This window comes from Chiloscyllium punctatum, chromosome 46 (assembly GCF_047496795.1).
Source record: "Chiloscyllium punctatum isolate Juve2018m chromosome 46, sChiPun1.3, whole genome shotgun sequence".
Classification (NCBI taxonomy): Eukaryota; Metazoa; Chordata; class Chondrichthyes; order Orectolobiformes; family Hemiscylliidae; genus Chiloscyllium; species Chiloscyllium punctatum.
Window position 1 is genome coordinate 45,326,555 of NC_092784.1, and position 27,695 is coordinate 45,354,249.

General features: G+C 50.0%; 1 protein-coding gene across 2 annotated transcripts in view; it reads left to right on the plus strand.

Moving 5' to 3' along the window:
- Positions 1-27,695, plus strand: part of LOC140467991 (adhesion G protein-coupled receptor E3-like) — a 91,785-nt gene that overhangs the window by 9,036 nt on the left and 55,054 nt on the right. Inside the window, exons 2-3 of one of the 2 annotated variants that reach the window (XM_072564114.1) lie at positions 1,348-1,678; positions 17,641-17,718. In XM_072564114.1, coding sequence (XP_072420215.1) covers positions 1,648-1,678; positions 17,641-17,718 — 109 coding nt within the window. In that variant the 5' untranslated portion in view covers positions 1,348-1,647. Of the gene's footprint in view, positions 1-1,343; positions 1,679-17,640; positions 17,719-27,695 lie in introns of those variants that run through there. The other variant, XM_072564115.1, reaches the window with a different exon arrangement.

Here is a 27,695-nt window from a genome sequence, read left to right on the forward strand (position 1 = left end):
ATCTGACCCTTCCAAGAATATCCTAAACAATAGCCCTTTCAACAGAAAAGTGACAGAAGCAAAAGTCAACTACTCCTGACACAAGATAACGCAACACTGGTGCAGGCGATTTGGCCCAACCCATCAATAGAATCCATACAGTGTGACAACCTTCTGGTCTGAGCATGTCATTGAAAGAAAGTTGACTTGAGGAGCATGGATATCAGCCCAGATTCAAGCATTGGCATGCTCTGAAGACCACAGTCGCCCACTTGTCACCCCTGCACTGTAGGTGGAAGGATTCTCTCACTCTGTGTGTTAGCAGTGATTGAAGAAGGCAGCTCACAATTGTCATTCTGAAGGGCAGCTCACCACCATGTTTCGAAGGGCGTTTAGGGATGGGCGATGAATATTGGCGATCCCTGGGTCACATGGGTGAATAAAGAAGAAGAATGCAAGCCCTTGAGGAGGAAGGTGGAATTGAGGTTACAATGAGAGCAACCACGTATCGTACTGAACAGCAGACTTGAAGGGTCAAATGGCCTACTCCTACACATACGTTTCTGTGTTTGAACACCCCAGTGAGGTGGATTGGTGGATGATGTGATTGACAGGTTGTGTGTCCTATCCTGTGAAGCAGAAAGGAAGAGAGACAAGTCTAACAGAGGGATTTAGACTGAAGAAACGCCCTTTGGCAGCATGGAGACAGAGAGAACACATCCTCTCACGAGTAAGAGGCGCCGTCAATATAAGATAGTCACCAAGAAATCCGACCGGAAATTCAGAAGAAACCTCCTTACTCAGAGATGTGGAACTTGATGACACGGCAGTGGTTGAAGTCAATAACATTGATGTGTTTCAGGGGAATGAGATTGTTTATGAGAGAAAAGAGAAAAGAAGTTGATAATATCGGTTAGAAAAATATGGGAGGAGGCTTGACACCAAACTGAACATGAGCAGTAAGGTGACATGGTGGCTCAGCGGTGCAGCCTCACAGCACCAGGGACCCAGGTTCAATTCCAGCCTCAGGCTGTGTGGAGTTTGCACAATCTCCCCATGTCTGTGTGGGTTTCCTCCGGGTGCTCTGGTTTCCTCCCACAGTCCAAAGGTGTGCAGGTTAGAGTGGATTGGCCATGCTAAATTACCCATAGTATGTGTTAGTCAAGGGTAAACGTAGACCAATAGGTTAGGGGGATGGGTCTGGGTGGGTTACTCTTCAGAGGGTCAGTGTGGACGTATTGGGCCAAAAGGCCTGTTTCCACACTATAGGATTCTACTGATGGGTTGGGCCAAATCGCTTGCACCAGTGTTGCTTAACCTTGTGTCAGGAGTAGTTGACTTTTGTTTTTGCCGCTTTTCTGTTGAAAGGGCTAAATAATCGATCTGAAAGTCTCTCGTTCCGAATCCCTGATCTCCGTCGGCAAGTTGAATGTTCTACTCAGTGGGAACTGGCTGCCAATAATTTTTTTTCCAAATGTCACTTGGTTTCGATGGCAAAGAATATTCTGCAGTGGGTGAGTTGGTTACACACTCAGTTCCCCTTCCTTCCTGTGTCGTGATAACATCTGTTCACCCGAGAGCTGGTGGAGACCTCAGCTCTCAAAGTTGCAAAGCCGAGGCTGCCGTGGACGCTTTCTTGAGATCTGACAAGCTCCAGGTGTCGTCAACATGAGGCCAGCTCGATTCCCGATCGTAATGAGTAAGTCCTGCTTGTCAAATGCGTCCGAAGTTAAGTCGAGAAGTTTGTTAGTGGTCGGTTGCATTCAGAGCTAGGCCAGGTAGATGTGGTGGAATTATGAACTGTTTTCTGACAGAAGCTTAAGTATTGCTAGAAGGGACGAACTGTCAGTGACACAAGGTCCCATTGGATTGCAAGGGAAAAGGAAGCAATTTGCTGCAGGGATATGTTGAACAAATCATCCAAGTCACAAAGACAGATCATACTAAAGGACAGGGTGAGTGCCACTCCGGCAAAGTGGAGTGTTTAGTTTGTCTTCGACGCAACCCAAAACATTTCAAAGCTCCATAACCAGTGAACGGGTGACAGAGGAAAGGCAGAAGGGGACCAAGAGTTTTGTAAAAGAGATAGATTTCAAGCTGAGTCGTTCCTTGAAAAAGGAATAGGGAAGGAAGCTCAGAGATTGTGGTTGAAGACTTGCTCACCTTTGATGGGGTGACAAATTGGGGCTTACACAAGTGACCAGGGCAGGCAGAGTTGAATTTTGATAAAGGGGGGGGCTTGTTGCGTTTTGGTAAGACAAACCAGGGCAGGACTTGCACAGCTAATGGTAGGGCCCTGTGGAGTTTTGCCGAACAAAGGGACCTCGGTGTGCTGGTACATAGTTCCCCTGAAAGTGGAGTCGCAGGTCGACACTGTGGTGAAGAAGGCGTTTGGCACACTGGCCTTGATTGTTCAGAGCACTGAGTACAGGAGTTGAGGTGTTATGTCACTGCTATGCAAGACATTGGTAAAACTAAATTTGGAGTGCTGCATTCAATATTGGCTGGCCTACTATAGGTAGGATGCTATTAAACTGGAAAGGGTGTAAAACAGGCATACAAGGATGTTACTTAGACTGGAAGGTTTGAGTTATAAGGAGAGGTTGGATAGGTGAGGGCTTTTTTTCCCTTGAAGTTGTCAGAGGCTGAGGGGTGACCTTCTGGAAATTCAAGGACGAGGTAAATAGCCTACACCTTTTTTTTCCAGGGTGGGAGGGAATCCAAAACGAGAGGGTGAGAAGGGAAAGATTGAAATGGCAGCTAAAAGGGGTAACTTATTCACACAGAGGGTGGTGCCTGTATGGATCGAGCTGCCAGAGGAAGTGGTAGAGGCTGGTATGATTACAACATTTAAAAGATATTTAACATTTCGGAAAGATTGAGAGAGGTATGGGCCAAATGCTGGTGAATGGGACTAGTTCAGTTTAGGAAACCAGGTTGGAGTGGACAAGTTGAGTGGAAGGACCTGTTTCTGTGCTGGAAGCCTGTACGATTCCACGACCAAAATAAGAGGGACTGAGAGCTCTTGCAAGTTTGCAAAGGGTAGGACACTGGCCAGGAAAGAGCTGGAATGGTTGACTCTGAGGATAAGACAAGCACAGACCAGCATTGGGAACATGCGAACTCAGGCAATGGTGAAGACAGCTGGTGGTCCTGTGATAGTGGATGGGCTTTGAGAATAAGAGAAGATGGGAGCAGAAAATCAACCCAGGAGCAAATTGAGTATCATGGGTTGTGAGTGATCTGGGTCAGCACTGATTAATAACCAGGTCAGGAAGGTGGGAGAAATCTGTACTTTAACAATGAAACTGTGCAAGGTTGTTGAACTTGCCAATATTTAATTGAAAATGATGACAGCTCATTCAAGATCAGGGTGTCTGAGTCCAGGGCTTGTTTGCTCCATCTGCTATGCTTTTTGTTTCTTTTCTTTTCTCTTGTTTTTATTTCCTCATTAATTTTACCTGCCGCTTGATAAAGAGTTCGGTTGTGGCAATGGCATTATGCAGTCGGCCCAGCGCAGTATCAGAGCAGTCGGTGATGGGGCCCAGTGTGGATTCAGTGGGCCCAGCGTGGACTTGGGTGACCCCAGTGTGGAATCGGTGGGCTAAGTGTGGACCTGAGTGGGCCCAGAACAGACTCAAGTCGGCCCAGTGTGGACTCGCGTGGGCTCAGTGTGGACTCGAGCAGACTCAGTGTAGACTCAAGTGGGCCCAGTGCGGACTCGAGTGGGCTCAGTGTGGACTCGAGCAGACTCAGTGTAGACTCAAGTGGGCCCAGTGCGGACTCGAGTGGGCCCAGTGCGTACTCGAGTGGGCCCAGTGCGGACTCGAGTGGGCCCAGTGCGGACTCGAGTGGGCCCAGTGCGGACTCGCGTGGGCTCAGTGTGGACTCGAGTGGGCCCAGTGTGGACTCGCGTGGGCTCAGTGTGGACTCGAGCAGACTCAGTGTAGACTCAAGTGGGCCCAGTGCGGACTCGAGTGGGCCCAGTGTGGACTGGAGTGGGCCCAGTGTGGACTTGAGTGGGCCCAATGTGGACTTGAGTGGGCTCAGTGTGGACTCGAGCAGACTCAGTGTAGACTCAAGTGGGCCCAGTGTGGACTTGAGTGGGCTCAGTGTGGACTCGAGCAGACTCAGTGTAGACTCAAGTGGGCCCAGTGCGGACTCGAGTGGGCCCATTGTGGACAGTAGTGGTCCCAGTGTGGACTCGGCTGGGCCCAGTACAGACTCGTGTGTGCCCAGTATGGACTCGAGTGACCCCAGTGTGGACTCGAGTGGGCCCAGTGTGGACTCGGCTGGGCCCAGTACGGACTCGTGTGTGCCCAGTATGGACTCGAGTGACCCCAGTGTGGACTCGAGTGGGCCCAGTGTGGACTCGCGTGGTCCCAGTGTGGACTCGGGTGGGCCCAGTACGGATTCGAGTGGTCCCAGTGCAGACTCGAGTGGGATCAGTGTGGACTCGAGTGACCCCAGTGTGGACTCGAGTGTGCCCAGTGTGGACTCGAGTGGGCCAGTGTGGACTGGAATGAGCCCAGTGTGGACTCGAGTGGGCCAGTGTGGACTCGAGTGTGCCCAGTGTGGACTCGAGTAATCCCAGTATGAATTCGAGTGACCCCATTGTGGACAGTAGTGGTCCCAGTGTGGACTTGAGTGACCCCAGAGTGGACACGGGTGGACACAGTGTGGACTGGAGTGGGCCCAGTGTGGACTCGAGTGAACCCAGTGTGGACACGAGTGGGCTCAGTGTGGACTCGAGTGGGCCCGGTGTGGACTCGAGTGACCCCAGTGTGGACTCGAGTGAACCCAGTGTGGACTCAAGTGGGCTCAGTATGGACTCGAGTGGTCCCAGTGTGGACTCGAGTGACCCCAGTGTGGACCCGGGTGGGCCCAGTGTGGACTCGAGTGACCCCAGTGTGGACCCGGGTGGGCCCAGTAAGGACTCGAGTGACCCCAGTGTGGACAGTAGTGGGCCCAGTGTGGACTCGGGTGGGCTCAGTACGGACTCGTGTCGGCCCAGTACAGACTTGAGTGACCCCAGTTTGGACTCGAGTGGGCTCAGTACGGACACGCGTGGTCCCAGTGTGGACTGGAATGGGCCCAGTGTGGACTCAAGTGAGCCCAATATGGACTCGGGTTGTCCCAGTGTGGACTCGAGTGGGCCCAGTGTGGACTCAAGTGGTCCAGAATGGACTCGAGTGGGCTCAGAGTGGCTTTAAGTGGGCTCAGAGTGGCTTTAAGTGGGCTCAGAGTGGATTCAAGTGGACCCAGTGTGGACTCGAGCGGGCTCAGTGTGGACTCGAGTGGTCCCAGTGTGGACTCGAGTGATCCCAGTATGGATTTGAGTGACCCCATTGTGGACAGTAGTGGTCCCAGTGTGGGCTTGAGTGACCCCAGAGTGGACACGAGTGGGCCCAGTGTGGACTGGAGTGGGCGCAGTGTGGACTGGAGTGGGCCAGTGTGGATTCGAGTGGGTCCAGTGTGGACTCGAGTGGGCCCAGTGCGGACTTGAGTGGGCCCAGTGTGGAAAATAGTGGGCCCAGTGTGGACTCGAGTGGTCCCAGTGTGGACTCGGGTAGGCCCAGTACGGACTCGTGTGTGCCCAGTATGGACTCGAGTGGGCTCAGTACGGACCCGCGTGGTCCCAGTGTGGACTCAAGTGGTCCCAGTGTGGACTCAAGTGGGCCCAGTGTGGACTCGAGTGGGCTCAGTACGGACCCGCGTGGTCCCAGTGTGGACTCAAGTGGTCCCAGTGTGGACTCAAGTGGGCCCAGTGTGGACTCAAGTGGGCCCAGTGTGGACTCGAGTGGGATCAGTGTGGACTAGAGTGACCCCAGTGTGGACTCGAGTGTGCCCAGTGTGGACTCGGGTGTGCCCAGTGTGGACAGTAGTGGTCCCAGTGTGGGCTTGAGTGACCCCAGAGTGGACACGAGTGGGCCCAGTGTGGACTCGAGTGACCCCAGTGTGGACTCGAGTGGGCTCAGTACGGACTCGCGTGGTCCCAGTGTGGACTCAAGTGGGCCCAGTGTGGACTCGAGTGGTCCCAGTGCAGACTCGAGTGGGCCCAGTGTGGACTCGCGTGGTCCCAGTGTGGACTCAAGTGGGCCCAGTGTTGATTTGAGTGGGCCCAGTATGGACTCAAGTGGGCCCAGTGTGGAGTCGAGTGATCCCAGTACGGACTCGAGTGGGATCAGTGTGGACTCGAGTGGTCCCAGTGCAGACTCGAGTGGGCCCAGTGTGGACTCGCGTGGTCCCAGTGTGGACTCAAGTGGGCCCAGTGTTGATTTGAGTGGGCCCAGTGTGGACTCAAGTGTGCCCAGTGTGGACTCGAGTGACCCCAGTGTGGACTCAGGCGGGCCCAGTGTGGACTCGAGTGGTCCCAGTGTGGACTCGGGTGGGCCCAGTACGGACCCGTGTGGGCCCAGTATGGACTCGCGTGGGATCAGTGTGGACTCGAGTGGGCCCAGTGTGGACTCGAGTAGTCCCAGTACGGACTCGAGTGGGATCAGTGTGGACTCGAGTGACCCCAGTATGGATTCAAGTGACCCCATTGTGGACAGTAGTGGTCCCAGTGTGGACTTGAGTGACCCCAGAGTGGACTCGAGTGGACCCAGTGTGGACTGGAGTGGGCCCAGTGTGGACCCGAGTGGGCCCAGTGTGGACTCGAGTGGGTCCAGTGTGGACTCGAGTGACCCCATTGTGGACTGGAGTGGGCCCAGTGTGGACTGGAGTGGGCCCAGTGTGGACTGGAGTGGGCCCAGTGTGGACTCGAGTGGTCCTAATGTGGATTGGAGTGATCCCAGTATGGATTCGAGTGACCCCATTGTGGACAGTAGTGGTCCCAGTGTGGACTTGAGTGACCCCAGAGTGGACTCGAGTGGACCCAGTGTGGACCCTAGTGGGCCCAGTGTGGACTGGAGTGGTCCCAGTGTGGACTGGAATGGGCCCAGTGTGGACTCGAGTGGGCCCAGTGTGGACTCAAGTGAGCCCAATATGGACTCGGGTTGTCCCAGTGTGGACTCGAGTGGGCCCAGTGTGGACTCAAGTGAGCCCAATATGGACTCGGGTTGTCCCAGTGTGGACTCGAGTGGGCCCAGTGTGGACTCACGTGGTCCAGTATGGACTCGAGTGGGCTCAGAGTGGACTCGAGTTGTCCCAGTGTGGAATCGAGTGGTCCCAATGTAGACTCGAGTGATCCCAGTATGGATTCTAGTGACCCCAGAGTGGACACGAGTGGGCCCAGTGTGGACTGGAGTGGGCGCAGTGTGGACTGGAGTGGGCCAGTGTGGATTCGAGTGTGTCCAGTATGGATTTGAGGGGGTCCAGTGCGGACTGGAGTGGGCCCAGTGTGGACTCGAGTGGGCCCAGTGCGGACTTGAGTGGGCTCAGTACGGACGCGCGTGGTCCCAGTGTGGACTTGAGTGGGCCCAGTGCGGACTTGAGTGGGCTCAGTACGGACGCGCGTGGTCCCAGTGTGGACTTGAGTGGGCCCAGTGTGGACTCGAGTGGGCTCAGTACGGACGCGCGTGGTCCCAGTGTGGACTCGAGTGGGCTCAGTACGGACGCGCGTGGTCCCAGTGTGGACTTGAGTGGGCCCAGTGTGGACTCGAGTGGGCCCAGTGTGGACTGGAATGAGCCCAGTGTGGACTCGAGTGACCCCAGTGCGGACTTGAGTGGGCCCAGTGTGGGCAGTAGTGGGCCCAGTGTGGACTCGAGTGACCCCAGTACGGACTCGTGTGGGCCCAGTATGGACTCGTGTGTGCCCAGTATGGACTCGAGTGACCCCAGTACGGACTCGTGTGGGCCCAGTATGGACTCGAGTGACCCCAGTATGGACTCGAGTGGGCTCAGTATGGACTCGAGTGGGCTCAGTACGGACTCGTGTGGGCCCAGTATGGACTCGAGTGACCCCAGTATGGACTCGAGTGGGCTCAGTACGGACTCGTGTGGGCCCAGTATGGACTCGAGTGACCCCAGTATGGACTCGAGTGGGCTCAGTACGGACGCGCGTGGTCCCAGTGTGGACTCAAGTGGGCCCAGTGTGGACTCGAGTGGTCCCAGTGTGGACTCGAGTGACCCCAGTACGGACTCGTGTGGGCCCAGTATGGACTCGAGTGACCCCAGTATGGACTCTAGTGGGCTCAGTACGGACGCGCGTGGTCCCAGTGTGGACTCAAGTGGGCCCAGTGTGGACTCGAGTGGTCCCAGTTTGGACTCGAGTGGGCTCAGTACGGACGCGCGTGGTCCCAGTGTGGACTTGAGTGGGCCCAGTGTGGACTCGAGTGGGCCCAGTGTGGACTGGAATGAGCCCAGTGTGGACTCGAGTGACCCCAGTGTGGACCCGAGTGGGCCCAGTGTGGACTGGAATGAGCCCAGTGTGGACTGGAATGAGCCCAGTGTGGACCCGAGTGTGCCCAGTGTGGACTCGAGTGGGCCCAGTATGGACTGGAATGAGCCCAGTGTGGACTCGAGTGACCCCATTGTGGACCCGAGTGGGCCCAGTGTGGACTCGAGTGGGATCAGTGTGGACTCGAGTGACCCCAGTGTGGACTCGAGTGTGCCCAGTATGGACTGGAATGAGCCCAGTGTGGACTCGAGTGACCCCATTGTGGACCCGAGTGGGCCCAGTGTGGACTCGAGTGGGCTCAGTGTGGACTCGAGTTGTCCCAATGTAGACTTGAGTGATCCCAGTATGGATTCGAGTGACCCCATTGTGGACAGTAGTGGTCCCAGTGTGGACTTGAGTGATCCCAGAGTGGACACGAGTGGGCTCAGTGTGGACTCGAGTGAACCCAGTGTGGACTCAAGTGGGCTCAGTGTGGACTCGAGTGACCCCAGTGTGGACTCGAATGTACTCAGTGTGGACTCGAGTGGGCCCAGTGCGGACTTCAGTGGGCCCAGTGTGGACTCGAACATGCTCAGTATGGACTCGAGTGGTCCCGGTGTGGACTCGGGTGACCCCAGTGTGGACCCGAGTGGGCCCTGTGCGGACTCGAGTGACCCCAGTGTGGACCCGGGTGGGCCCAGTATGGACTCGAGTGACCCCAGTGTGGACTCGAGTGACCCCAGTGTGGACTCGAGTGGGCCCAGTACGGACTCGTGTCGGCCCAGTACAGACTCGAGTGACCCCAGTGTGGACTCGAGTGGGCTCAGTACGGACACGTGTGGTCCCAGTGTGGACTGGAATGGGCCCAGTGTGGACTCGAGTGGGCCCAGTACAGACTCGAGTGGGCCCAGTGCGGACTCGAGTGGGCCCAGTGCGGACTCAAGTGAGCCCAATATGGACTCGGGTTGTCCCAGTGTGGACTCGAGTGGGCCCAGTGTGGACTCAAGTGGTCCAGTATGGACTCGAGTGGGCTCAGAGTGGATTTAAGTGGACCCAGTGTGGACTCGAGCGGGCTCAGTGTGGACTCGAGTGGTCCCAGTGTGGACTCGAGTGATCCCAGTATGGATTCGAATGACCCCATTGTGGACAGTAGTGGTCCCGGTGTGGACTTGAGTGACCCCAGAGTGGACACGAGTGGGCCCAGTGTGGACTGGAGTGGGCGCAGTGTGGACTGGAGTGGGCCCAGTGTGGACTCAAGTGGGCCCAGTGTTGATTCGAGTGGGCCCAGTATGGAGTCGAGTGGTCCCAGTACGGACTCGAGTGGGATCAGTGTGGACTCGAGTGACTCCAGTGTGGACTCAGGCGGGCCCAGTGTGGACTCGAGTGACCCCTGTGTGGACTCAGGCGGGCCCAGTGCGGACTCGAGTGGTCCCAGTGTGGACTCGGGTGGGCCCAGTACTGACCCGTGTGGGCCCAGTATGGACTCGCGTGGTCCAAGTGTGGACTCAGGTGGGCCCAGTGTGGACTGGAATGAGCCCAGTGTGGACCCGAGTGGACCCAGTGTGGACTCGAGTAATCCCAGTATGGATTCGCGTGACCCCATTGTGGACAGTAGTGGTCCCAGTGTGGACTTGAGTGACCCCAGAGTGGACTCGAGTGGACCCCAGTGTGGACCCGAGTGGGCCCAGTGTGGACCTGAGGGGGTCCAGTGGGGACTCGAGTGGGCCCAGTGGGGACTCGAGTGACCCCAGTGTGGACCCGAGTGACCCCAGTGTGGACTCGGGCGGGCCCAGTATGGACTCGAGTGACCCCAGTTTGGACTCTAGTGGGCTCAGTACGGACACGCGTGGTCCCAGTGTGGACTGGAATGGGCCCAGTGTGGACTCGAGTGACCCCAGTGTGGACTCTAATGGGCTCAGTATGGACTCGAGTGGTCCCTGTGCGGACTCGAGTGACCCCAGTGTGGACTCAGGCGGGCCCAGTATGGACTCGAGTGACCCCAGTGTGGACAGTAGTGGGCCCAGTGTGGACTCAGGTGGGCTCAGTACGGACTCGTGTCGGCCCAGTACAGACTCGAGTGACCCCAGTGTGGACTCGAGTGGGCTCAGTACGGACACGCGTGGTCCCAGTGTGGACTGGAATGGGCCCAGTGTGGACTCGAGTGGGCCCAGTGTGGACTCGAGTGGGCCCAGTACAGACTCGAGTGGGCCCAGTGTGGACTCAAGCGGTCCAGTATGGACTCGAGTGGGCTCAGAGTGGACTCGAGTTGTCCCAGTGTGGACTCGAGTGGTCCCAATGTAGACTCGAGTGATCCCAGTATGGATTCTAGTGACCCCCTTGTGGACAATAGTGGTCCCAGTGTGGACTTGAGTGACCCCAGAGTGGACTCGAGTGGACACAATGTGAACTGGAGTGGGCGCAGTGTGGACTGGAGTGACCCCAGTGTGGACTCGAGTGTGTCCAGTGTGGACTCAAGTGGGCCCAGTGTGGACTCGAGTGTGTCCAGTGTGGACTCGAGTGACCCCAGTGTGGACTCGAGTGTGTCCAGTGTGGACTCGAGTGTGTCCAGTGTGGACTCAAGTGGGCCCAGTGTGGACTTGAGTGGGCTTAGTGTGGAGTCGGTTGGGCTCAGTATGGACTCGGGTGGGCCCAATGCGGTCTCATGTGGTCCCAGTGTGGACTCCAGTAAGCCTAATATGGACTCGAGTGGGCCCAGTATGGATTCGAGTGGGCTCAGTGTGGACTTGAATGTGCTCAGTGTGGACTCGAGTGACCCCAGTGTGGACTCGAGTGACCCCAGTGTGGACTCGAGTGTGCTCAGTGTGGACTCGAGTGACCCCAGTGTGGGCTCGAGTGGTCCCGGTATGGACTCAAGTGGTCCCAGTGTGGACTCGAGTGATCCCTGTATGGACTCGAGTGACCCCATTGTGGACAGTTGTGGTCCTAATGTGGACTCGAGTGGTCCCAGTGTAGACTCGACTGATCCCAGTGTAGACTCAAGTGGGCTCAGTCCGGACTCGAGCGGTCCCATTGTGGACTCAACTGACCCCAGTACGGACTCGAGTGGGCCCAGTACGGACATGAGTGGTCCCAGTGTGGACTCGGGTGGGCCCATTGTGGACTCGACTGACCCCAGTACGGACTCGAGTGATCCCTGTATGGACTCGAGTGACCCCATTGTGGACAGTTGTGGTCCTAATGTGGACTCGAGTGGTCCCAGTGTAGACTCGACTGATCCCAGTGTAGACTCAAGTGGGCTCAGTCCGGACTCGAGCGGTCCCATTGTGGACTCAACTGACCCCAGTACGGACTCGAGTGGGCCCAGTACGGACATGAGTGGTCCCAGTGTGGACTCGGGTGGGCCCATTGTGGACTCGACTGACCCCAGTACGGACTCGAGTGGGCCCAGTGTGGACTCGAGTGGTCCCAGTGTGGACTCGGGTGGGCCCATTGTGGACTCGACTGACCCCAGTACGGACTCGAGTGGGCCCAGTACAGACACGAGTGGTCCCAGTGTGGACTCGGGTGGGCCCAGTGTGGACTCGAATGAGCCCAGTGTGGACTCGAGTGGGCTCAGTGCGGACTCGATTGGGCCCAGTGTGGACTCGAGTGGTTCCAGTACGGACACGAGAGGGCCCAGTGTGGACTCGAGTGGGCTCAGTGCGGACTCGATTGGGCCCAGTGTGGACTGGAGTGGGCCTGGTGTGGACTGGAGTGGGCCCAGTGTGGACTGGAGTGAGCCTGGTGTGGACTGGAGTGGGCCCAGTGTGGACTGGAGTGAGCCTGGTGTGGACTGGAGTGGGCCCAGTGTGGACTGGAGTGAGCCTGGTGTGGACTGGAGTGGGCCCAGTGTGGACTGGAGTGAGCCTGGTGTGGACTGGAGTGGGCCCAGTGTGGACTCGACTGATCCCAGTGTAGACTCAAGTGGGCTCAGTCCGGACTCGAGCGGTCCCATTGTGGACTCGACTGACCCCAGTACGGACTCGAGTGGGCCCAGTACAGACACGAGTGGTCCCAGTGTGGACTCGGGTGGGCCCAGTGTGGACTCGAATGACCCCAGTACGGACTCGAGTGAGCCCAGTGTGGACTCGAGTGGTTCCAGTACGGACACGAGTGGGCCCAGTGTGGACTCGAGTGGGCCCAGTGTGGACTCGAATGACCCCAGTATGGACTCGAGTGGGCTCAGTGTGGACACGAGTGGGCCCAGTGTGGACTGGAGTGGGCCCAGTGTGGACTGGAGTGGGCCCGGTGTGGACTGGAGTGGGCCCAGTGTGGACTGGAGTGGGCCCGGTGTGGACTGGAGTGGGCCCAGTGTGGACTGGAGTGGGCCCGGTGTGGACTGGAGTGGGCCCGGTGTGGACTGGAGTGGGCCCAGTGTGGACTCGAGTGGGCCCAGTGTGGACTCGAATGACCCCAGTATGGACTCGAGTGGGCTCAGTGCGGACTCGATTGGGCCCAATGTGGACTGGAGTGGGCCCAGTGTGGACACGAGAGGGCCCAGTGTGGACTGGAGTGGGCCCAGTGTGGACTGGAGTGGGCCCAGTGTGGACTGGAGTGGGCCCAGTGTGGACACGAGTGGGCCCAGTGTGGACTGGAGTGGGCCCAGTGTGGACTGGAGTGGGCCCGGTGTGGACTGGAGTGGGCCCGGTGTGGACTGGAGTGGGCCCGGTGTGGACTGGAGTGGGCCCAGTGTGGACTCGAGTGGGCCTGGTGTGGACTGGAGTGGGCCCGGTGTGGACTAGAGTGGGCCCGGTGTGGACTGGAGTGGGCCCAGTGTGGACTGGAGTGGGCCCAGTGTGGACTGGAGTGGGCCTGGTGTGGACTCGAGTGGGCCCAGTATGGACTAGATTGAGCCCAGTGTGGATTCAAGTGGACCAGTGTGGATTCGAGTGGGCCCAGTATGGACTCGAGTGGGCCCAGTGTGGACTCGAGTGGGCCCAGTATGGACTCGAGTGGGCCCAGTGTGGACTCGAGTGGGCCCAGTGTGGACTCAAGTGGGCCCAGTGTGGACTCGAGTGGGCCCAGTGTGGACTGGAGTGGGCCCGGTGTGGACTGGAATGGGCCCAGTGTGGACTCGAGTCGGCCCCAGTGTGGACTGGAGTGGGCCTGGTGTGGACTGGAATGGGCCCAGTGTGGACTGGAGTGGGTCCAGTGTGGACTCGAGTCGGCCCCAGTGTGGACTCGAGTCTGCCCCAGTGTGGTCTCGAGTGGGCCCAGTGTGGACTGGAGTGAGCCCAGTGTGGACTCGAGTGGGCCCAGTGTGGACTCGAGTGGGCCCAGTGTGGACTCGAGTGGGCCCAGTAAGGACTCGAGTGGGCCCAGTGTGTACTCGAGTGGGCCCAGTGTGGACCTGAGTGGGCCCAGTAAGGACTCGAGTGGGCCCAGTGTGGGCTGGAGTGGACTCGAGCCAGCCCAGTACAGACCCTTGTGGGCCCAGTACAGACCCTTGTGGGCCCAATGTGGCCTTATGTCGACGGTGCCAGAAAGAGTTTGTGTTCCGAGCAGCTTCTGCATCGATGAGGTGGTCCTAGTCCTGACTAATGGTTAGTTCTGTGGAGACAAGTTTGGGCCCAGTATGAGACTTGGTAACATTGGCAGTGGCTGCATCGGCAAGATGGGCCTGAAGTGGACTCATAGTGATGGCGGAGTCAAGTTTGGGTCGCAATGGTACCCAGCGGCATCAGTGGGGACTGCATTGGTGAGGTTCATCAAGTACTCCCAGTGATGCGGCTGCTGGAGGATGCAAGATGGCGGCAAAGAGCAGCAAAGGAGGCTTGGACCCACCCTATCCCACCTCCCCCCACCATTCCAATGGCCCAGGGTGGGCGCTTAACTAGAAGAACTGTAAAATTAGACACTTTTTCTTTATTTCTCCATTTTTCTGCCTTTAAATTTTATGTTTTGGTTTATTTTTCTGTGTTTTAAGATGGCACAGAGCATGGTGACACTATACAACACTTGTATTTTGTAACAAGATACATGTGACAATAAAGAAGTCAAAATCAAACTGAACCCAGCAGCGCTGGAAATGTAGGGAGAGAGAGATGGGGGAGGGAGAGAGAGAGAGATGGGGGAGGGAGAGAGAGAGAGATGGGGGAGAGAGAGAGATGGGGGAGGGAGAGAGAGAGATGGGGCAGGAAGAGAGAGAGAGAGAGAGATGGGGGAGGGACAGAGAGAGATGGGGCAGGGAGAGAGAGAGAGATGGGGAGCGAGAGAGAGAGATGGGGCAGGGAGAGAGAGAGAGATGGGGGAGGGAGAGAGAGATGGAGGAGGGAGAGCGAGAGAATTGGGGGAGGGAGAGAGAGATGGGGGAGGGAGAGAGAGAGATGGGGGAGTGAGAGAGAGATGGGGGAGGGAGAGAGAGAGATGGAGGAGGGAGAGTGAGTGAGATGGGGGAGTGAGAGAGAGAGATGGGGAGGGGAGAGAGAGAGATGTGGAGGGAGAGAGAGATGGGGGAGGGAGAGAGAGAGATGGGGCAAGGAGAGAGAGAGAGATGGGGGAGGGAGAGAGAGATGGAGGAGGGAGAGAGGAAGAGAGATGGGGGAGGGAGAGAGAGAGATGGGGGAGGGAGAGAGATGGGGGAGGGAGAGAGATGGAGGAGGGAGAGAGAGAGAGATGGGGGAGGGAGAGAGATGGGGCAGGGAGAGAGAGCGATGGCGGAGGGAGAGAGAGAGATGGGGGAGGGAGGGAGAGAGAGAGAAGGGGGAGGGAGAGAGAGAGATGGGGCAGGGAGAGAGAGAGAGATGGGGGAGGGAGAGAGAGATGGAGGAGGGAGAGAGAGAGATGGGGAGGGAGAGAGAGAGATGGGGAGGGAGAGAGATGGGGGAGGGAGAGAGAGATGGAGGAGGGAGATCGAGAGAATTGGGGGAGGGAGAGAGAGATGGGGGAGGGAGAGAGAGAGATGGGGGAGTGAGAGAGAGATGGGGGAGGGAGAGAGAGAGATGGAGGAGGGAGAGTGAGTGAGATGGGGGAGTGAGAGAGAGAGAGATGGGGGAGGGAGAGAGAGAGATGTGGAGGGAGAGAGAGATGGGGGAGGGAGAGAGAGAGATGGGGCAAGGAGAGAGAGAGAGATGGGGGAGGGAGAGAGAGATGGAGGAGGGAGAGAGGAAGAGAGATGGGGGAGGGAGAGAGAGAGATGGGGGAGGGAGAGAGATGGGGGAGGGAGAGAGATGGAGGAGGGAGAGAGAGAGAGATGGGGGAGGGAGAGAGATGGGGCAGGGAGAGAGAGCGATGGCGGAGGGAGAGAGAGAGATGGGGGAGGGAGGGAGAGAGAGAGAAGGGGGAGGGAGAGAGAGAGATGGGGAGGGAGAGAGATGGAGGAGGGAGAGAGAGAGATGGGGGAGGGAGAGAGATGGGGCAGGGAGAGAGAGCGATGGCGGAGGGAGAGAGAGAGATGGGGGAGGGAGGGAGAGAGAGAGAAGGGGGAGGGAGAGAGAGAGATGGGGAGGGAGAGAGATGGAGGAGGGAGAGAGAGAGATGGGGGAGGGAGAGAGATGGGGCAGGGAGAGAGAGAGATGGGGGAGGGAGAGTTATGGGGGAGGGAGAGAGAGATGGAGGAAGGAGAGAGAGAGATGGGGGAGGGAGGGAGAGAGAGAGATGGGGGAGGGAGAGAGAGAGATGGGGAGGGAGAGAGAGAGATGGAGGAGGGAGAGAGATGGAGGAGGGAGAGAGAGATGGGGGAGGGAGAGAGAGATGGGGGAAGGAGAGAGAGAGATGGGGGAGGGAGGGAGAGATGGGGAGGGAGAGAGAGAGATAGAGGAGGGAGAGAGAGAGAGATGGGGGAGGGAGGGAGCGAGAGAGGTGGGGAGGGAGAGAGAGAGATGGGGAGGGAGAGAGAGATAGAGGAGGGAGAGTGAGATGGGGGAGGGAGAGAGAGAGATGGGGGAGGGAGAGAGAGATGGGGGAGGGAGAGAGAGAGATGGGGCAGGGAGAGAGAGAGATGGGGAGGGAGAGAGAGAGATGGGGCAGGGAGAGAGAGATGGGGAGGGAGAGAGATGGGGATGGAGAGAGAGATGGAGAAGGGAGAGCGAGAGAATTGGGGGAGGGAGAGAGAGATGGGGGAGGGAGAGAGAGATGGGGGAGAGAGAGAGAGATGGGGGAGAGAGAGAGAGAGATGGGGGAGGGAGAGAGAGAGATGGAGGAGGGAGAGTGAGTGAGATGGGGGAGTGAGAGAGAGAGATGGGAGAGGGAGAGAGAGAGAGATGGGGAGGGAGAGAGGGATGGGGGAGGGAGAGAGAGAGATGAGGCAGGGGAGAGAGTTGATGTGGGAGGGAGAGAGAGAGATGGAGGAAGGAGAGAGAAGAGAGTGGGGGAGGGAGAGAGAGAGATGGGGAGGGAGAGAGAGAGTGGAGGAGGGAGAGAGATGGAGGAGGGAGAGAGAGAGATGGGGGAGGGTGAGAGAGATGGGGGAGGGGAGAGAGAGGAGGAGGGAGAGAGTGAGATGGGGGAGGGAGGGAGCGAGAGAGATGGGGAGGGAGAGAGAGAGATGGGGAGGGAGAGAGAGATAGAGGAGGGAGAGTGAGATGGGGAGGGAGAGAGAGAGAGATGGGGAGGGAGAGGGAGAGATGGGGGAGGGAGAGAGAGTGATGGGGGGAGAGAGAGAGATGGGGGAGGGAGAGAGAGAGATGGGGGAGGGAGAGAGAGAGATGGGGGAAGGAGAGAGAGATGGGGGAGGGAGAGAGAGATGGGGGAGGGAGAGAGGGAGATGGGGAGGGAGAGAGAGAGATGGGGGAGGGAGAGAGAGATGGGGAGGGACAGAGAGATGGGAGAGGGAGAGAGAGATGGAGGAGGGAGAGAGAGGTGGGGGAGTTGGGTGAGAAAGCTGGGAGAGGGATGTGGGGATAGGGAGAGAGGTTGGGGGAGGGAGAGGGAGGTGCGGAGTTAGAAAAGGAGGTGGAGGGGAGGGAGAGACCAGTTGGGGGAGGGAGTGAGGATTGCCGTGCTGAGGTAGATTCAGGTTCAACCAACCAGTGGAAACGGAAGTCCTGGTGTGTTGTTTGACATGGTTGCTGACACTGCAGACCTAGCTTTAATAATAAGCCATTAGTTTATTGAGCAAAGGAAATTAAGATAAAATAAACTAAATCAATCTTATTTGTTTGTACTACAATGTCAGTGATTTAAACACACTCCAAAAGTGTGTGATTGCAAACCTGTTGGACTATAACCTGGGTGTCATGTGACCTCTGACCTTGTCCACCAGGAGGTCATGTAACTGTCTTAAAGGTCCAGGCCTGTCTGGTCAAGAATCAAAGCTAAAATACAACAATTGCTCAATACAACTGTTATTAAACTGAAGATGTTTGATTCTCTTCCTTGCCTTTCCCAACATCCATTGCCAGTTTTCAGCATTTGTATAATTTGGAACATTCCTGGATGTCATTCCAACGGAAGATCAAATAATCAGGAGAGCGACATTGGTAAGTAGCGAAGAATTAACTGTTGATTAAAAACATGGCATTACTATTATAACATAATATTCCCATATGACACAACAGAGTGGAATAAATTAATTGTGAATTTTACTTTTTATTTTCTGAACCCTCCTTGCAAACGTGAAGTTGTTAAAGTCCATTAGATCAAAGAAGATACATGGAATCCTTATCACTACAGCTCTTGTAAAATAGAATGGGACTTCTGTTTAAACATAATGTCTACGTGCCAGAGGTGGACTGCAGTGGACAAAGTTAAAAATCACACAACACCAGGTTATAGTCCAACAGGTTTAATTGGAAGCACGAGCTTTCGGAGCGACGCTCTTTCATCAGGTGGTGAAGGAACAGTGCTTCGAAAGCTACTGCTTCCAAATAAATCTGTTGGAGGATGACATGGTGTTGCGTGATCTTTAACTCTGTAGGAACATCATGTCACATTTGTTCATTCATGTGTGGTCTGCAGACCATGAACTGATTGCCCTATGATTCATTGGGAGCTGTATACTGGTCAGATGTCTGATACTCATGGGTGAAACAATGCTGGCCCCTCTCCAGGGATAATCCAGGAGACAGCATTTGTGAATCAGTTGGCCCGCAAACATGAACTCTGTGCTTGGCTTCTTAAACTACATACCACCAAGTGAGAAAAAACATTCCTCATACAGTGCCAATAAAATCCCCTACATTGTGGTATTAAAATCCCTTACATTGTGCCGATAAAATCCCCTACATTGTGGTATTAAAATCCCCTGCATTGTGTCTATAAAATCCCCTACATTGTGTATATAAAATCCATTACATTATGCCTGTAAAATCCCCTACATTGTTCCTATAAAAGCCACGGCATTGTGCCTATAAAATCCCCTACATTGTGTCTATAAAATCCCCTACATTGTGTCTATAAAATCCCCTACATTGTGTCTATAAAATCCCCTACATTGTGTCTATAAATCCCCCTACATTGTGTCTATAAAATTCCCTACATTGTGTCTATAAAATCCCCTACATTGTGTCTATAAAATCCCCTGCATTGTGTCTATAAAATCCCCTACATTGTGTCTATAAAATCCCCTACATTGTGTCTATAAAATCCCCTGCATTGTGTCTATAAAATCCCCTACATTGTGTCTATAAAATCCCCTACATTGTGTCTATAAAATCCCCTACATTGTTCCTATAAAATCCCCTACATTGTGCCTATAAAATCCCCTACATTGTGCCTATAAAATCCCCTACATTGTGCCTATAAAATCCCCTACATTGTGCCTATAAAATCCCCTACATTGTGCCTATAAAATCCCCTACATTGTGTCTATAAAATCCCCTACATTGTGTCTATAAAATCAGCTACATTGTGTCTATAAAATCCCCTGCATTGTGCCTATAAAATCCCCTACATTGTTCCTATAAAATCCCCTACATTGTGTCTATAAAATCCCCTACATTGTGTCTATAAAATCCCCTACATTGTTCCTATAAAATCCCCTACATTGTTCCTATAAAATCACCTACATTGTGTCTATAAAATCCCCTACATTGTGTCTATAAAATCCCCTGCATTGTGTCTATAAAATCCCCTACATTGTGTCTATAAAATCCCCTACATTGTGTCTATAAAATCCCCTGCATTGTGTCTATAAAATCCCCTACATTGTGTCTATAAAATCCCCTACATTGTGTCTATAAAATCCCCTACATTGTTCCTATAAAATCCCCTACATTGTGCCTATAAAATCCCCTACATTGTGCCTATAAAATCCCCTACATTGTGCCTATAAAATCCCCTACATTGTGCCTATAAAATCCCCTACATTGTGCCTATAAAATCCCCTACATTGTGTCTATAAAATCCCCTACATTGTGTCTATAAAATCAGCTACATTGTGTCTATAAAATCCCCTGCATTGTGCCTATAAAATCCCCTACATTGTTCCTATAAAATCCCCTACATTGTGTCTATAAAATCCCCTACATTGTGTCTATAAAATCCCCTACATTGTTCCTATAAAATCCCCTACATTGTTCCTATAAAATCACCTACATTGTGTCTATAAAATCCCCTACATTGTGCCTATAAAATCCCCTACATTGTGCCTATAAAATCCCCTACATTGTTCCTATAAAATCACCTACATTGTGTCTATAAAATCACCTACATTGTGTCTATAAAATCCCCTACATTGTGTCTATAAAATCCCCTACATTGTGCCTATAAAATCCCCTACATTGTGCCTATAAAATCCCCTACATTGTGTCTATAAAATCCCCTACATTGTGCCTATAAAATCCCCTACATTGTTCCTATAAAATCACCTACATTGTGCCTATAAAATCCCCTACATTGTGCCTATAAAATCCCCTACATTGTGCCTATAAAATCCCCTACATTGTGCCTATAAAATCACCTACATTGTGCCTATAAAATCCCCTACATTGTGCCTATAAAATCCCCTACATTGTTCCTATAAAATCCCCTACATTGTGCCTATAAAATCCCCTACATTGTGCCTATAAAATCCCCTACATTGTGCCTATAAAATCCCCTACATTGTGCCTATAAAATCACCTACATTGTGTCTATAAAATCCCCTACATTGTGCCTATAAAATCCCCTACATTGTGTATATAAAATCACCTACATTGTGTCTATAAAATCCCCAACATTGTGCCTATAAAATCCCCTACATTGTGTATATAAAATCCCTTACATTGTGTCTATAAAATCACCTACATTGTGTCTATAAAATCCCCTGCATTGTGCCTATAAAATCCCCTACATTGTTCCTATAAAATCCCCTACATTGTTCCTATAAAATCCCCTACATTGTTCCTATAAAATCCCCTACATTGTGCCTATAAAATCCCTTACATTGTGCCTATAAAATCCCCTACATTGTGCCTATAAAATCCCCTACATTGTGCCTATAAAATCCCTTACATCGTGTCTATAAAATCCCCTACATTGTGCCTATAAAATCCCCTACATTATGTCTATAAAATCCCCTACATTGTGCCTCTAAAATCCCCTACATTGTTCCTATAAAATCCCCTACATTGTGCCTATAAAATCCCCTACATTGTGCCTATAAAATCACCTACATTGTGCCTATAAAATCCCCTACATTGTGCCTATAAAATCCCCTACATTGTTCCTATAAAATCCCCTACATTGTTCCTATAAAATCCCCTACATTGTTCCTATAAAATCCCCTACATTGTTCCTATAAAATCCCCTACATTGTGCCTATAAAATCCCTTACATTGTGCCTATAAAATCCCCTGCATTGTGCCTATAAAATCCCCTACATTGTTCCTATAAAATCCCCTACATTGTGTCTATAAAATCCCCAACATTGTGCCTATAAAATCCCCTACATTGTGTATATAAAATCCCTTACATTGTGTCTATAAAATCACCTACATTGTGTCTATAAAATCCCCTGCATTGTGCCTATAAAATCCCCTACATTGTTCCTATAAAATCCCCTACATTGTTCCTATAAAATCCCCTACATTGTTCCTATAAAATCCCCTACATTGTGCCTATAAAATCCCTTACATTGTGCCTATAAAATCCCCTACATTGTGCCTATAAAATCCCCTACATTGTGCCTATAAAATCCCTTACATCGTGTCTATAAAATCCCCTACATTGTGCCTATAAAATCCCCTACATTATGTCTATAAAATCCCCTACATTGTGCCTCTAAAATCCCCTACATTGTTCCTATAAAATCCCCTACATTGTGCCTATAAAATCCCTTACATTGTGCCTATAAAATCCCCTACATTGTTCCTATAAAATCACCTACATTGTGCCTATAAAATCCCCTACATTGTGCCTATAAAATCCCTTACATCGTGTCTATAAAATCCCCTACATTGTGCCTATAAAATCCCCTACATTATGTCTATAAAATCCCCTACATTGTTCCTATAAAATCCCCTACATTGTTCCTATAAAATCCCCTACATTGTGCCTATAAAATCCCTTACATTGTGCCTATAAAATCCCCTACATTGTTCCTATAAAATCACCTACATTGTGCCTATAAAATCCCCTACAGTGTGCCTATAAAATCCCCTACATTGTGCCTATAAAATCCCCTACATTGTGCCTATAAAATCCCCTACATTGTGCCTATAAAATCCCCTACATTGTGCCTATAAAATCCCCTACATTGTGCCTATAAAATCCCCTACATTGTGCCTATAAAATCCCCTACATTGTGCCTATAAAATCCCCTACATTGTGTCTATAAAATCCCCTACATTGTGCCTATAAAATCCCCTACATTGTGCCTATAAAATCACCTACATTGTGTCTATAAAATCCCCTACATTGTGCCTATAAAATCCCCTACATTGTGTATATAAAATCACCTACATTGTGTCTATAAAATCCCCAACATTGTGCCTATAAAATCCCCTACATTGTGTATATAAAATCCCTTACATTGTGTCTATAAAATCACCTACATTGTGTCTATAAAATCCCCTGCATTGTGCCTATAAAATCCCCTACATTGTTCCTATAAAATCCCCTACATTGTTCCTATAAAATCCCCTACATTGTTCCTATAAAATCCCCTACATTGTGCCTATAAAATCCCTTACATTGTGCCTATAAAATCCCCTACATTGTGCCTATAAAATCCCCTACATTGTGCCTATAAAATCCCTTACATCGTGTCTATAAAATCCCCTACATTGTGCCTATAAAATCGCCCACATTGTGCCTATAAAATCCCCTACATTGTGCCTATAAAATCCCCTACATTCTGCCTATAAAATCCCCTACATTGTGCCTATAAAATCGCCCACATTGTGCCTATAAAATCCCTTACATTGTGCCGATAAAATCCCCTACATTGTGCCTATAAAATCCCCTACATTGTGCCTATAAAATCCCTTACATTGTGCCGATAAAATCCCTTACATTGTGCCGATAAAATCCCCTACATTGTGCCTATAAAATCCCCTACATTCTGCCTATAAAATCCCCTACATTGTGCCTATAAAATCGCCCACATTGTGCCTATAAAATCCCTTACATTCTGCCTGTAAAATCCCCTACATTGTGCCTATAAAATCCCCTACATTGTGCCTATAAAATCGCCCAGATTGTGTCTATAAAATCACCGACATTGTGCCTATAAAATCCCCTATATTGTGTCTATAAAATCCCCTACATTGTGCCTATAAAATCCCCTACATTGTGTCTATAAAATCACCTACATTGTGTCTATAAAATCCCCTACATTGTGTCTATAAAATCACCGACATTGTGCCTATAGAATTCGCTACACTGTGTCGATAAAATTCCCTACATTGTGCCTATAAAATCCCCTACGTTGTGTCTATAAAATTCCCTACATTGTGCCTATAAAATCCCCTACGTTGTGTCTATAAAATCCCCTACATTGTGCCTATAAAATCCCCTACGTTGTGTCTATAAAATCCCCTACATTGTGCCGATAAAATCCCCTACATTTTGCCTATTAAATCACCTACATTGTGTCTATAAAATCACCTACATTGTGTCTATAAAATCACCGACATTGTGCCTATAAGATTCGCTACACTGTGTCGATAAAATTCCCTACATTGTGCCTATAAAATTGCCTACATTGTGCCTATAAAATCCCCTACATTGTGTCTATAAAATCCCCTACATTGTGCCTATAAAATCACCTACATTGTGTCTATAAAATCCCCTACATTGTGTCTATAAAATCCCCTACATTGTGCCTATAAAATCCCCTACATTGTTCCTATAAAATCCCCTACATTGTGTCTATAAAATCACCTACATTGTGCCTATAAAATCCCCTACATTGTGTCTATAAAATCCCCTACATTGTGTCTATAAAATCACCTACATTGTGTCTATAAAATCCCCTACATTGTGTCTATAAAATCCCCTACATTGTGCCTATAAAATCCCCTACATTGTTCCTATAAAATCCCCTACATTGTGCCTATAAAATCCCCTACATTGTGTCTATAAAATCCCCTACATTGTGTCTATAAAATCACCTACATTGTGTCTATAAAATCCCCTACATTGTGTCTATAAAATCCCCTACATTGTGCCTATAAAATCCCCTACATTGTTCCTATAAAATCCCCTACATTGTGCCTATAAAATCCCCTACATTGTGTCTATAAAATCCCCTACATTGTGTCTATAAAATCCCCTACATTGTGTCTATAAAATCCCCTACATTGTGCCTATAAAATCCCCTACATTGTTCCTATAAAATCCCCTACATTGTGTCTATAAAATCACCTACATTGTGCCTATAAAATCCCCTACATTGTGTCTATAAAATCCCCTACATTGTGTCTATAAAATCACCTACATTGTGTCTATAAAATCCCCTACATTGTGTCTATAAAATCCCCTACATTGTGTCTATAAAATCACCTACATTGTGTCTATAAAATCCCCTACATTGTGTATATAAAATCCCCTACATTGTGTCTATAAAATCCCCTACATTGTGCCTATAAAATCACCTACATTGTGCCTATAAAATCCCCTACATTGTGCCTATAAAATCCCCTACATTGTGTCTATAAAATCCCCTACATTGTGTCTATAAAATCCCCTACATTGTGTCTATAAAATCCCTTACATTGTGTCTATAAAATCCCTTACATTGTGCCTATAAAATCCCCTACATTGTGTCTATAAAATCCCCTACATTGTGTCTATAAAATCCCCTACATTGTGCCAATAAAATCCCCTACATTGTGTCTATAAAATCCACTACATTGTGTCTTTAAAATCCCCTGCAATGTGCCTTTAAATCCGCTACATTGTGTCTATAATATCCCCTGCATTGTGTCTATAAATTCCCCTATATGCTGTCTATAAAATCCCTTACATTGTGCCTATAAAATCCCCTACATTGTGCCTATAAAATCCCCTACATTGTGCCTATAAAATCCCTTACATCGTGTCTATAAAATCCCCTACATTGTGCCTATAAAATCGCCCACATTGTGCCTATAAAATCCCCTACATTGTGCCTATAAAATCCCCTACATTCTGCCTATAAAATCCCCTACATTGTGCCTATAAAATCGCCCACATTGTGCCTATAAAATCCCTTACATTGTGCCGATAAAATCCCCTACATTGTGCCTATAAAATCCCCTACATTGTGCCTATAAAATCCCTTACATTGTGCCGATAAAATCCCTTACATTGTGCCGATAAAATCCCCTACATTGTGCCTATAAAATCCCCTACATTCTGCCTATAAAATCCCCTACATTGTGCCTATAAAATCGCCCACATTGTGCCTATAAAATCCCTTACATTCTGCCTGTAAAATCCCCTACATTGTGCCTATAAAATCCCCTACATTGTGACTATAAAATCGCCCAGATTGTGTCTATAAAATCACCGACATTGTGCCTATAAAATCCCCTATATTGTGTCTATAAAATCCCCTACATTGTGCCTATAAAATCCCCTACATTGTGTCTATAAAATCACCTACATTGTGTCTATAAAATCCCCTACATTGTGTCTATAAAATCACCGACATTGTGCCTATAAAATTCGCTACACTGTGTCGATAAAATTCCCTACATTGTGCCTATAAAATCCCCTACGTTGTGTCTATAAAATTCCCTACATTGTGCCTATAAAATCCCCTACGTTGTGTCTATAAAATCCCCTACATTGTGCCTATAAAATCCCCTACGTTGTGTCTATAAAATCCCCTACATTGTGCCGATAAAATCCCCTACATTTTGCCTATTAAATCACCTACATTGTGTCTATAAAATCACCTACATTGTGTCTATAAAATCACCGACATTGTGCCTATAAGATTCGCTACACTGTGTCGATAAAATTCCCTACATTGTGCCTATAAAATTGCCTACATTGTGCCTATAAAATCCCCTACATTGTGTCTATAAAATCCCCTACATTGTGCCTATAAAATCACCTACATTGTGTCTATAAAATCCCCTACATTGTGTCTATAAAATCCCCTACATTGTGCCTATAAAATCCCCTACATTGTTCCTATAAAATCCCCTACATTGTGTCTATAAAATCACCTACATTGTGCCTATAAAATCCCCTACATTGTGTCTATAAAATCCCCTACATTGTGTCTATAAAATCACCTACATTGTGTCTATAAAATCCCCTACATTGTGTCTATAAAATCCCCTACATTGTGCCTATAAAATCCCCTACATTGTTCCTATAAAATCCCCTACATTGTGCCTATAAAATCCCCTACATTGTGTCTATAAAATCACCTACATTGTGTCTATAAAATCCCCTACATTGTGCCTATAAAATCCCCTACATTGTTCCTATAAAATCCCCTACATTGTGCCTATAAAATCCCCTACATTGTGTCTATAAAATCCCCTACATTGTGTCTATAAAATCCCCTACATTGTGTCTATAAAATCCCCTACATTGTGCCTATAAAATCCCCTACATTGTTCCTATAAAATCCCCTACATTGTGTCTATAAAATCACCTACATTGTGCCTATAAAATCCCCTACATTGTGTCTATAAAATCCCCTACATTGTGTCTATAAAATCACCTACATTGTGTCTATAAAATCCCCTACATTGTGTCTATAAAATCCCCTACATTGTGTCTATAAAATCACCTACATTGTGTCTATAAAATCCCCTACATTGTGTATATAAAATCCCCTACATTGTGTCTATAAAATCCCCTACATTGTGCCTATAAAATCACCTACATTGTGCCTATAAAATCCCCTACATTGTGCCTATAAAATCCCCTACATTGTGTCTATAAAATCCCCTACATTGTGTCTATAAAATCCCCTACATTGTGTCTATAAAATCCCTTACATTGTGTCTATAAAATCCCTTACATTGTGCCTATAAAATCCCCTACATTGTGTCTATAAAATCCCCTACATTGTGTCTATAAAATCCCCTACATTGTGCCAATAAAATCCCCTACATTGTGTCTATAAAATCCACTACATTGTGTCTTTAAAATCCCCTGCAATGTGCCTTTAAATCCGCTACATTGTGTCTATAATATCCCCTGCATTGTGTCTATAAATTCCCCTATATGCTGTCTATAAAATCCCTTACATTGTGCCCATAAAATCCCCTACATGGTGCCTATAAAATCACCTACATTGTGTCTAAAGAATCCCCGACATTGTGCCTATAAAATCCCTTACATTGTTCCTATAACATCCCCAACGTTTTGCCTATACAATCACCTACATTGTATCTATAAAATCACCTATATTGTGCCTATATAATCCCCAACATTGTGTCTATAAAATTCCCTACATTGTGCCTATAAAATCCCCTACATTGTGCCTATAAAATCCCCTACATTGAGCCTATAAAATCCCCTACATTGTGCCTATAAAATCCCCTACATTGTGCCTATAAAATCCCCTACATTGTGCCTATAAAATCCCCTACATTGTGCCTATAAAATCACCTACATTGTGTCTATAAAATCACCTACATTGTGTCTATAAAATCCCCTACATTGTGCCTATAAAATCCCCTACATTGTGCCTATAAAATCCCCTACATTGTGTCTATAATATCCCCTGCATTGTGTCTATAATATCCCCTACATTGTGCCTATAAAATCCCCTAAATTGTGTCTATAAAATCCCCTGCATTGTGTCTATAAAATCCCCTGCATTGTGTCTATAAAATCCCCTGCATTGTGCCTATAAAATCCCCTACATTGTGTCTATAAAATCCCCTACATTGTGCCTATAAAATCCCCTGCATTGTGTGTATAATATCCCCTGCATTGTGTCTATAATATCCCCTACATTGTGCCTATAAAATCCCCTAAATTGTGTCTATAAAATCCCCTGCATTGTGTCTATAAAATCCCCTGCATTGTGCCGATAAAATCCCCTGCATTGTGTCTATAATATCCCCTACATTGTGTCTAT